The sequence below is a fragment of the Python bivittatus genome, unplaced genomic scaffold (assembly GCF_059951505.1).
Source record: "Python bivittatus isolate LINGU-HERP-01145 unplaced genomic scaffold, Pbiv_v1 ctg000170_np1212, whole genome shotgun sequence".
NCBI lineage: Eukaryota > Metazoa > Chordata > Lepidosauria > Squamata > Pythonidae > Python > Python bivittatus.
The window spans coordinates 1,807,771-1,819,580 of record NW_028277039.1 but is presented as its reverse complement, the minus strand read 5'-3'; the positions used below and the strand labels follow the sequence as shown (position 1 = coordinate 1,819,580).

The 11,810-nt window shown below is 48.3% G+C and overlaps 1 protein-coding gene across 7 annotated transcripts in view; it reads left to right on the top strand.

Moving 5' to 3' along the window:
- KATNB1 (katanin regulatory subunit B1) overlaps positions 1–11,810 on the top strand; it is a 33,727-nt gene that overhangs the window by 1,052 nt on the left and 20,865 nt on the right. For 2 of the 7 annotated variants that reach the window (XM_025171865.2, XM_007436232.4), the window contains exons 2-3: positions 7,203–7,402; positions 8,340–8,470. In XM_025171865.2, coding sequence (XP_025027633.1) covers positions 7,363–7,402; positions 8,340–8,470 — 171 coding nt within the window. In that variant the 5' untranslated portion in view covers positions 7,203–7,362. Of the gene's footprint in view, positions 1–10; positions 301–6,064; positions 6,713–6,736; positions 7,034–7,202; positions 7,403–8,339; positions 8,471–11,810 lie in introns of those variants that run through there. The other 5 variants (XM_025171863.2, XM_007436233.4, XM_088135518.1 and 2 more) reach the window with 5 other exon arrangements.

Sequence of the window (11,810 nt, the reverse complement as noted above, 5' to 3'; positions counted from 1 at the left end):
CCGAGAGATGCTCCGCCCATCGGGGTTTGAGGGGTTCTGCGGCGCGGCGGTTGGGGCCGGCGGGGGGAGTTCGGCGCAGCCCCTCGGGCCCTCCCCAGCCTCGGCTTCGCTGCGAAGGGCACCGCTCGTGTTGCTTGTGCGGGTGCGCTAAGGACGGCCGTTTGGACCCGGGCTGGTGGGTCGGCGCGTCACGGTAAAAGGCCCGGGGAGAGCGGTTCCCGCCGCCTCCTTTCCTGGTTGTGGAATCCTTGGGGTTCTCTGGCTCGGTTGTTTTCTTCAGACGCTTCGTTACCCGGCCAGGTAACATCTTCAGCGCTGGGAGGGAGTGGGGTGGGCTCTGCTATCTACAGTCGCTTGCCCTGTCCGTGCTGGGGGACTTGTTTTTTTTTCCTTTGGTGGCTCCTTGATTAGGGCCTTGTTTTCTGCTTGATTGTTTGCCTGGGGTTAATCCTGCTTATCCGGGTATTGCTGCTGGAGGGGATGTGTTCTGGTCTCTTTGTTTCCTTCTTAGCTTTTTTATTGTCTCTTTTGAATGGTGGGTAAACGTGGTTTATCTCTGTGTGTCTGAATGCCAGGCTTCCAGGAATTCCCTAGCGTTTTTGGATTTAGCTTGGTCTAGGATGCTGAGTTTCCCAGCTGAAACCGTGGTTGAGTCTGTCCATGTGTTGTGAGATTAAGGCGTTTTCATCGTGTCTTCTGACCGCTAGTTGGTGTTCATGGATGTGCTTTGCTAGTCTTCTGCCCGTCTGTCCTACATAGTGGCTGTTACAGTCCTTACACTGAATGTTGCAGACGATGTCTGTTTTCTCCTTCTTGGGCTACTGGATCTTTTGGTTTACTTAAGATGTTTTGGAGGGCTTTAGTTGGTTTGTGTGCTACAGAGATGCCATGTGTCTTTCCTGCATTGTGGCCAAGGAAAGTGAGGAATGTTCCAGGAATCTTTCCTTTGCCAAGTTCCTCTCAAGATTTCACCAGAGGTACAGAAAAGTATCCAGCAGGCCCTCCTGGGAGATTCAGGCAACAGAAAACAAAAGGAGTGGTGGAGATGAAGGCCCCTTAGGCCAGAAGATGAGAGCAATCCTGAATTGCTATCTTGTAAAGGGGAGGCTGTGGGTCAAAGCTGCAATATATAAATAATCCCAAACAACAAATTCTCACAGCTTTAACATAAGGCAACAGAGGGAGCGGAAAGGTGGTTTGTGGCAAATAAATAATTGCCCCTCCTTCCACCAGCAGTTTCTACCAGTCTTCTCTCAAACTGCACATTTTCAAAAGGAAGTGCTTGAATTGCTGTTACATGTTTTCAGTTCCCCCATGGCCATAGTATACACTGTAGTGCATTTTCAATGCATGAGCCTTCACACCTTGGTTACATTCCACATCTAGAAGCTTACCTGACGCAACCTTGAAGTTACTACAATATCCAACAAAAAGTCTTTGTGCCTCCAAACACAAAAGCTTTAATTTGGATAGTGGAGTTGCTAATATGCAATAACACACGCTTAGGTAAATGTCTATGTATGTTGAATTGGATGAAAATGGCTTAAAAGCAGCGGGTTCTTCCTTGAAGGAGTAGTGTAACTGCTGTGTTTTCCTGTGGTCAGGCTCTTAAATACAAAAGATCTGTATCCAGGGGAGTACACAGGGTATTTATTTATCAAATTTATATGGCTGCCCATCTCATAAGAAGTGACTTTGGGCAGCATACAACAAAAAACAAACTAAAAACACTGTCAAATTAATTAAAAAAAAAAAAGCATCACACACACAAGAGATTAGATCAGCATGGGAGCCACTTGGTATAGTCAAAATACCCTGATGGCTGCCACCTTGATTTTTTTTACCATACTTTGTAGACACCACTGAATACAAATATTCCAGACACTTTTGCTCCAATATAGTTCATCAGAACCATGATCTGCATTCTACAACAAGCCACTGGTGATTACTTGATGTAGAAAAACAGGGAGGTCTGTGAACAATATCTAGCAGGCTAAAGAGAAAGGGGAGCTAATGATGTTCTAAAGATGGCAGAGCTGTTCGCTTTCCTTTCCGTATTGGTTGTATTGGCACAACAGGCTAACAGCTGGTTAAATGAAACATGGTTAAAAAATAAAGCCAGTTGCCTGGCTTTACATAACACACTGAACTGCAAACCAGCTAACTACAGGTAGTCCTTGCTTAGTGACCACAATTGGGACCACCAACTTGGTTGCTAAGTGATGCAATCGCTAAGTGGAAAATCACGTGGATGCAACTTACAATTTTACTTCTGCCTTTGTATTAACTCTGTTTGTTGCAAGTGAAAATGCATGCAAGCATGCAAATGGTTATCAGATGGCCAAGGATGCTGTGACAGTCATAAATATAAGAATTGGTCACAACATTTTAAGGGGTTTACAAACTGTTTTAATTCTTGGTTTTATTGTACACTGCCCAGAGTCACTTTGGGTGGGATGGGAGGCCAAATAAATTTGATAAATAAATAAACGTATGCTTTTAGCACTGTCATAATTTTGAATGGTTGCTGTACGAGGCAGTCAGTAAGTAAGGACCACCTGTACACGTTAGGCTAGTTTCTTCTGCAAACCCAACTTGTGTTGACATTGTTGAGTGGGCCTCCAAAATGTCAACCCCTCTCCCCTGTGGTCATGAAATTAAGAGAAGACATACTGTCCCCATCTATAGTCTGCTGTCACAAATCAGTTCAACTGTGGAGCTTTATTTACATATTTGTCAAATTTATATGGCCATCCATCTCACACGAAGTAACTCTGGGTGGTGTACAATAAAATCAAGAATTAAAACATTCTATAAGTTAAAAACAAGCATTCTCATCTTTATTAGTTTTCTCATCTGTATCTGCTGCTATCAAGTGGACTTTTGGCAAGTCACAACAAATGTATACTGTAAAAATACAGTAAAAATAATCATAAAATAAAAAGCCAATTTAAAAAAAAAACAATCACATCAGCATAATCTCCAACGGTTCAGTTTTTAACAGCTTTCGGAAGACAAATACATTTGGAGCCACGTGGGGGTTTGCTGAGAGGCTGTTCCATGGAGAGTTGCAGCTGTGAGAAGTGGCTCCTGCAGATTGTAGCTTTCCTCACTTCACAATAGTGGGGAACGACAAGCAGCTTCTCCTGAGATGCCTGGCTCAATCTTGGCTGGAGAGGGCAGCCCCATACCTTACAGCCTAGCCATACAGGGCTGCATAGGCTAAGACACAGCTGAACTGCAACTGTAAGCCAATGGGAAGTTAGTGCAAGGCCTCAAGCACTGGTGCAACGTGCTTGCAGTGATCAACAACTGGGCTACTGCCTTCCTAGATTAGCTGAAGCTTCCTAATGGTTTTCAAGGAAAACCCCCATAAACTTCACTGCAGTAGCCCAACTACATAGTGGTGAGGGCATGAATCACTATTGTAAGGTCCTCCTGCTCTGGGTAGAGCTACAACTGGTACATCAGCCAAAGCTGGGCAAAGGTACTCTTGGCCATAGCCATTCAGCCGCAGAACAGTAGCCATGAGTCCAGCAGACCCCTAATTGTGCATAGCTCCCAAAACTGGGTCAAGACATTGACACATCTCTGCAGCCAGAGTAGCAATCCATAACCAGGTTTCAGCATACTAATGTCACGATATGTCAAATTGATGGATATTCTCTGACTGAAGGGGGCAGGGGGGAGAGAGAGCTGCATCCTGCAGCTCCTCACAAAAAAAAAAAGCATCAGGCCCTTCTCTCTCTCTTCCTTAATGGATCTGCCCACTAAGGAAGGAGCAGACAGACTATAAAACAGTATCTCCAGTCCCTAGTCTCACAGACAATCCAGACCAATATCATGGTCAATGGTATCAAGGGGCTCTAACAGGACCAGATGGTGCAGTACCTCCATCTAGGTCCCAGCAAAGATTATTGTCAAGAGTAATCAATGCCTTCTCTCCCAGGTCTGAACCCTGATTGAAAAGGATATGGAAGATAATCCACTTCCTGTAGGATGCTCTGTAGTTGCCAAGAGGCTGTATCTAAACACTCTCCTCTAAAAAGGGGAGATTAGACATTGGATGACAGTTGTCCAAAGGGGCTGGATCTGGGGGGGGGCACTCTTAAGGAGGGGCACATCACCTCTTTCAAGGCTGCAGACACAGCTCCCTTCTGCAGCACGGCACTGATCCTTTTCCAGATTCAGATCATCACACCTTTCTCTGCCCCATGCAGGAGCCAAGAAACATGGAGCCAACACAAAAGTGACTGAGGACATACCACTGACCATTTTATCCATTTCCTCAGATTTCAGTCAAAGCAGTTCTCAGATAACATGGCAAGATGCAGCCCTAGTTGCTCTTCAGAGCTTAAGAATCAGAGCAATGTTATTGCCAAAATGCTGCACAAACCAATCACAATGACCAGGTGGGTTTCTTGTCCTTTTCCTAATGGAAAGTTGGCCATTGTAAAAAGGCCATTGGCCAATAGCTCACTGACATATGAGGAGACAATTAATGCTTTGCCTGCTTTGCAGGCTCAAACTTAAATGTGTACCTATGCTCCATGAGGACTGTTTCTTGTCTTTCTCCACTGGCACTCCAGGCCTTGCCTCTGCCACTTTGTTTTCTGGGGCTCCTCAATAAGCCAGGGAGGATCACCCAACAGAAACAGGCTGTCAGGGAGCAATCCTGCCTTGCTTCTTGTGATTGGGCAGCCAGGCACTCCACAGAACTGCCCTGGTGTCTGCCTGAATCCAATAAGGTGCCTAGGATGACCAACCTCAATTGACCTGTTCAACCCATAGAAGTCCCAGTGGCACCAATCTCATCTGGAGCAAAAAGGGATCCAAGAAATACCCTCCTTATCCAGATCCCTCAGCAACTGTTCGGAGGCAATGATGAGATCAAGCACATGGCTGCCTCTGTGTGTCAGCCTGAGATTGCCTGCGTAAAGACCAGGGTCACCTTGAGCTCTAAACATTTCCCAACTGAGCTCCCAAGCCACGAAGACTGACCTTTCCTAACCCCAAACAGGTGACTCCAAATCAGCCCTGAGACCTAGTCAAGCTTCTTAGGAGGACTCTGCTGGGCAGTTCATATAAACCACAGGATTTCCAACTGTTCTCTCCATCTCAGTGCAAGAAATCTGGGCATCTTGAGGAGACTCCCCGCTTTCCAGGTTGCTCAAACCCATCTATAACACATGCCAGGTCAGCATGTGTAGGGCATATAAATTGTAAAAATACAAAAAAATGGACAAATGAGCTCTTATTCCACAGGGACATTTGGGGTAATGCAAAAATTCTTCTGGAACCGCTTTGTACTGTTCCACTACGTCCTGTCAAGGGCTTTAACACAGAATTAAAATTTAAAAACCTATATTGGAGGTCACATGCTAGATCTGGTTTTTATCTTGGGGCAGCTGTGATGTGATTTGGGTGTTGAGGACATGACCCATCAGTTCCTTGCTGTGAACTGATTATTTTCTGATTGCTTTTTGGCTTGCTGGGAGGCTCCAGCAGGAGCTTGGGCTTGGCGGAGGCCTTGGCCCTGGCCCACAGAGGCCTACTGGCTCCTATGCGGTCCTCGCTGTACGTTGATCGCAGGATGCACGTGGGGCCTCCGAAGGAGCTTCGGGAGATGAAATGTCAGAAGAGACGCCTACACCGCTGCAGGGATCACGTCCCGGTGATCCAAGGGGCAAGGCCTCGCACTCCTGCCCGGCAGAGATGCCCGGCGGTCCCGCGCTCTGCTGGGGTGGAATAAGTCCCGAGGGGTAAAATCGCTTCGCGAAGAGGCGAGCTCCGGCCGGCAGGTCCCATCGAGGCCATGGAAGCCAGGCTGGCCTGCTTAACTGGGAGGAGCTCCCGAGGGAGGAGCGGACGGGGTCCTCCCCGGCGGGCGACGGGGTGCCGGATCCGCTCCGCTGAGGGAGGGCCGATCTCCGCCGGCCTGGAAAGCGGCCCGGCCCCGGCCGCCCCGCTCCGCCCGTCTGTTTCTGGGGCAACGCCAGGCAGGAACCGCCCTCTGCTTGGAGGGCCCGTCGAGACTGCGCTGGGCACGGTTTCCTACGGCGCCGCCCGCCTCGGCCTCTGCCCCCAGGAAGCCGGCCTTCTCTGGGCCGCGCCCCCGCCAGAGCCACGCCTGGCCCTTCCAGCCGAGTCCCCCCGGGCCTCGCGTGGCGCCACGGTGGTTTTTTTTCCGGCGTTTGCGTTCTTTATTGCGTCTGAGGATGGCTTCTGCTGGGCGCGGCCAAGAGCAGCTGCGGAGCGGGCAGCCCAGGAATCCCAAAGGAAACAGCCTCAAGAAGAAGCCGCGCCTCTCTTCGGCGACTTCGGATCCGCACTTAAGCTCAGCCCAGTTGAGGAGCTTCCGCCTACGTCACCGCCCCTGTCGTCCAAACAATGCCCTCAACGGAAGCACAGTGGGGCGGCTTGGCGACTCTTCATTTCTTAGTCTAGGGGGTGTCTCAGCCTCGTTCTCGCGCTATTCAATCCTCGTAGCGGTTGGATAACGTCGCTGGGAAAGGCGGCCCTCGCTTTGATTGGCGGGCCGACGAGCCAAAGAGGCAGCGGGATGGGCTGGGCCCGGGAAGGGGAGGGCACTGGTGCGCGGTCTGTTGCCAGGGCGTCGGTTGTCAGGCAGCGGCCAATCGGGGCGCGGGATGGGAGCGGGCGGCCGAGAGCCCCGGAGCCGTTCACCGCCGAAGCGCCGCGACGCCGCCAGGTGAGCGTTCAACCGGCCTGCGGGGCTGGGCGAGAAGCCGCGAGCCTTCCCGGTCTGAGCTCTCCAGTGAGCGCCGCGTAGTTCCGCAGAGTCCTTGGTGGCTGCGGTCGCTGGTGGGCGGGCGGTGGAACTCCCCGCCACCAGATGGCAAGACGGCCCGAGACGAGAGCGGCCGCGCCTTCCCTCGCCGCCGCGATCGCGGCCAGGAAGCCAGGCCGGCGCCCTTGAGCGAGCTTTGAGGGTCGGGGCGGTTTTCTGCCCGCCGTTCCCCGCTGCAGCCAAGCAAGGAAGGTGGCGGCCGGGCGCTGCCCTCCTCCCGAGGTGCGCCGTGGGGGAAAATCGGCCTCTGAGGAAAGTGGGGGTTTTGTTGCAGGGGGCGGGGATGAGGAGAGAAAGCCCTGGTCCTCTGATCTGCCTGCAGACGGTTCGGCTTGGGCGGGGGCTCTTCTGCCCTTTCAAGCTGGTCTTCTCTCCCCCTTTTTCTTTCTAGGCCACCCTCCACGCGCCTAGAAGAAAGACCGAGGCGGAGGCACGGATGTTTCCCCGCTAACTTAGCTGCTGCAGCTCCATCGGAAGCTAGAACCTGGGATCTGGGGGGTCCAGCCCCCCGTGCTGATGAAGAAGACCCCGTTCAGGAGGGAGAACCGGCAATGGCGGCAGCAGTTACCACCAAGACCGCTTGGAAGCTGCGTGAGTAAAGCCATCGTTGGCAGGAGGGCAGCTCTGTTTCGGCTTCCCTCCTGCTCCTTGGCATCTGTGCTCCCGGTTCTCGGGTGCTTCTTTTCCTCACTCCTCCTTTCCGGAGACTTCTGGGGCATGGAGTGTATTGCTACTGGCCGCACCTCATCTCGTTCTTTTTCTTCCAAGAAAATGGCTGGGAGAGGGAAGGGCAGCACGGGAAAAAGGAGGGAGGGAGGGAGGAAACCCAATAGGGAGGTTAGTCTAGGTCCTCTGAAGAATGGATGGCCATCAGTCTAGGCCAGCAGCAGAGGGGCAGAGGTAGTTGCTGAAGTGGGGCGTCCTACTGAGCTGACAATCGCCGCCTTGTCCCGTTGGTTTCGAGGATGAGTAGCTCTCAGGCTGGAAGCCAAGGAGGATGCAGCAGCTCCGAAGGATAGCAGTTGCTTTACTAAAAAGCCCAGGTGTCAGATTTCCACAGCTGTTAGTGAAGCTCTTTATGCTGAACTTGGTGGTCTTTCTCTGATGGGCCAAGCAGAACCAAAAAAGTAAGCCCCTGCTCATACTGAAACTGGAAGTTCTCCACAGAAGTTGATGGGCACAAAATTAGCAGAGGCTGCAGATTTTAGAGTGTCTAACCTGACTAGTTTGGTCTCCAGTGTGGACTTCAGGGGTTGTACAAGTGCAACAAGGCAGCATTTGGATTCTTATCCTCTTTGAGACTCCAGTTCTGTGCAACTATATATTGCAGGAGGGTTTAATCTCAGGTAATGCACTGTAATATTAGGTTGTAACCATAAGCATGTATAAAATATGCAGATAAACTTACCTGAAGTAAACCTGACTACCAACTGCCTGCTCTGTGTGTGACTGGCAGGCGAGAGATGACTGCCAGTAATTGAAGAACTAATAAAATAAGCTAATAGCTTGCACTTGCTTTTTTATGTAGAGGAAATCATTGCACACAGCAGCAACGTTTCTTCCCTTGTCCTGGGCAAAAGTTCAGGCCGGCTCCTGGCAACTGGTGGAGATGATTGTCGGGTTAATATCTGGTCAGTTAACAAGCCCAACTGCATTATGGTAAGAATTGGTTAATTTCTCTGTGATAATAGAAGAGATGGGCCAGGGAGAAGAAGCTCAATATTTCCTTCTAACACCCTGCTCCTCCTTTTTTTCATCCAGGAACAAAAGAGGGAGGGAGTCTTTGTTTCTTCTGTGCTATTAGTTGTGGGCTCACCTAACTGTTTTAGGTGCTGTGAAAGTGGTCTGTGGTGCTCTGGAACAAGGTGCTTAACACATGCGCTAAGACTGTTTTTGACCTGTTAACCACATGGATTAGTTACCCATGTTTTATTGAATAAATTGCAATTGGTTGGATTCAAATCGCACATTAAGCCAAAGACAGACAAACCACATTATGGCTTAGTGAAAGTGAATGTTCTGTCTCTTTCCCACAATAATTTAACAAAGAAACAGTTATTTTTTTTGAAGAATATGTGTTCCTGTATGATTTTTTTAAAGGCCTTTTCCAACCCCCACACAGACTCAGTTAATGAGTAAAAGTCACCGTTTAAGGAATGCATTACAAGTTATGATGCTCTGTAGCTGCCTTTTGTGTTCTCACTGATGCTCCTTTAGTTTGTTGGTGGGTTTCATTTAATAGTTGTAGCATTGCCACAATTTCCTTATTGTGCTGGTTGTAATCATCTATACTCTATGTAAAGCCCATTAAGAAGAAAGGAAATTTACTTAGTAGACGTATATAGGATTGTGCTATTGGAGTCTTGTCCAGGGACCCACTGTGCTGAGATGCCTAATTCTGGCCCAGTGGAACTCCCACAAAGTCACCTGAAGACTCTCTCTGTAATGCTATTCCTGAGACATGCTTTGGACTGTTAGTGGCTGAGCAGGTAGTTAGGTAGTCATTAGAGGTAGCCCTCTTTCTTTTTAAAGCATCCTCCCCTGATGTTCCCTTGCCCTTACCTCTTTAGTATCCAAAGGAAAAGACAAGTGAACAGAGGTGGTGGCAGTGGCAGATTGGGGGAGAAATAGGCCCCAACTGATCTCCATGCCAGTGATACCAGCTGCCATTCCTTGGCCTCAGGGAGTCAGGAATCCATTCCAGTGTTCTGCACAAATCTATAGTCTTACTGAATATCGGGCAGAAGCCATGTTGAAACTAAGCAGGTCTGCATCTGATCACTGCTGGGTTCTCTGGGGAACCTTGGAATGCCACCTTATGTGGGAGAGCTCTGTAATAAATTGGATAAGGAGGTGCTGCCTTCTGGTGGGTATTACAGGTCGCCCTTGCTTAACAACCACAATAGGGCCTGGAAAATTGATAGTTAAGCAGAATGGTCGTTAAGCGAGTCACCACGTGATTGGACCCAATTTTATGACCATTTTTATGATGGTTGTTAAGCAAGCCACGTGGTCATTAAGCAAATCCAGCTTCCCCAATGGATGTTTTTTGCCAGAATTCATTTAACAACCATGTGATTCACTTAACAGCTGTGGTAAAAAAGGTCACAAATTGCGACGTCGTGACTGCAGGGGTGGTGTGATGGTTTGTGATGGTTCTAAGTGTGAGTACAGGTTGTAAAGCACTTTTTCCAAGGCCATCATAACTTTGAACCATCGTTAAATGAATGGTCGTTAAGCGAGGACTACCTGTAATTGATGCTCCGTATTACATGCTTTTGGCTGGGGCTTGGAGCCTCACAGCCATTGACCAGTAGTCAAACCCCATTATGTAAACTTTGTTTATTTTAGAAAGGGATTTGCACTTGAGATAATTCTCTGAAGTGTTCAGTGCATGGATTGCGAAGTGAAGAAACAAACTGATAAGCCCAGACTGGTACCTAAGTATAAACTACTTGAGGAGAGAAAGTGACCACACAGAGTGTTTTGTCACTACTCTAAGAAGGCAATTATTCTGCTGCTCTTTTTGGATAATAATAGTAACGTTTTATTTGTCTTGGCTGGCAGATTTACCATAATTTTAACACTGAGTTGCTTAACAGAATTGCCATGTGCCCTGTTGTAGTCCACACTACTATCAGTTATATCCTAAATAATTCACACTTCTGATTCCATCCTGTGGTGTAGGTCATCCTCAACTAACTGTTTTTCCACCAGTTTTCCTAATTCTTGATCAAAATGATTAGGCTGCTTTGTGTCTCTGGGAAGTAAGGCCATGAAACATCAGCTGCAGAGGTCTTTTGTGGTCTTGCTCTAGGCAAGAGGTTGGGCTGAAGGGCTTGAAAGTCCCCTTCCAAGTCTCGGATCCTAAACTTGGCTTCCCTGGAAGGAGGAGTCTTCTGAATCTATGTGTGATTTGCGCTAGACCCTCGTAGCAGAGGGTTGATCCTGTAAGGTGAAAAGCTGGAGGTCTCAAACCTGCTTTTCCAGATCTTCAAGATCTTCCAACACTCGCCCCATTTTCCTGCTTTGTGTAGTGGCATGGTAGTTCCCACTGCCACCCCCAATCTCCCCTGATATCTTCCCCCCAATGGCAGTGTGTGAAAGAGATATCATTCTAACAACCTGTGCTACCTTTTAGTCACCAGAATAGTTAAAATAGAAACAATGAAGTAATTTTTATAATGCGACCTCCTGGCTGTTAAAATAAATGCTGACCAGAGGGTTCAGGTTTTCCTTCCTTTCACCAGTGGGAGATAAGCCAATTTCCAAAGAGAAAATCAAATGTTATTAGGAAAAAAAGACATAAGAACCCCCTTTTACTTTAAATATTAAAATATGAATACTTGTTGTTAAGAAAGAAGGTAACTTGCAGAGCTGCCCAGTTTCCCAGGAGGGTATGTATTTGTCTTCAAATTAGTCTCACAATTTTCTGGCTTCTGGTCCAACACATTTACCACTACACCAAATTGGCTCTCTTTCACAAGAAAATAGCTTATTACTTGGTTAAAAACAGAAAAGGGGAGATTCCTTAAGAAGTATGTTACACTTCTGCTAAACCACAAGGTGGTAGTTTTTCTGTCTGCTGTGACAGTGTTTTGGCAACTTAACCAAACACTCTGCTGATTTTTACTGGAAGAAGAGAGGGGCATCTGTTATGTTGTGTTTTTTAAAAAGACAAATAGCAGTCTGCAGCAGTACTTGAAACTGGGTTGTGCTTTTCCGTGGTCACACCCTAGCATTTTAGTCTTGTGGCTGGGTAAATTTCCTTAACCAATCATTAAGCAGCTCAATTTGCAACACACTGAGAGTGATAGAGGAGTTCTGCCAGTGTGGGGTAAAGTCTGCCCAGCAGCTGGCGCAGCTGTCTCATAGCAATGATGGGAAGGGATGGAATGTTCATAAGGGTGCTTGTTGCTTTCGGATGCTCTGCGCAGACCTTTCCCAAGCTAACATGCCATAAGCGTAAGCTGAGCAGCATACTTCTACACAAACATTA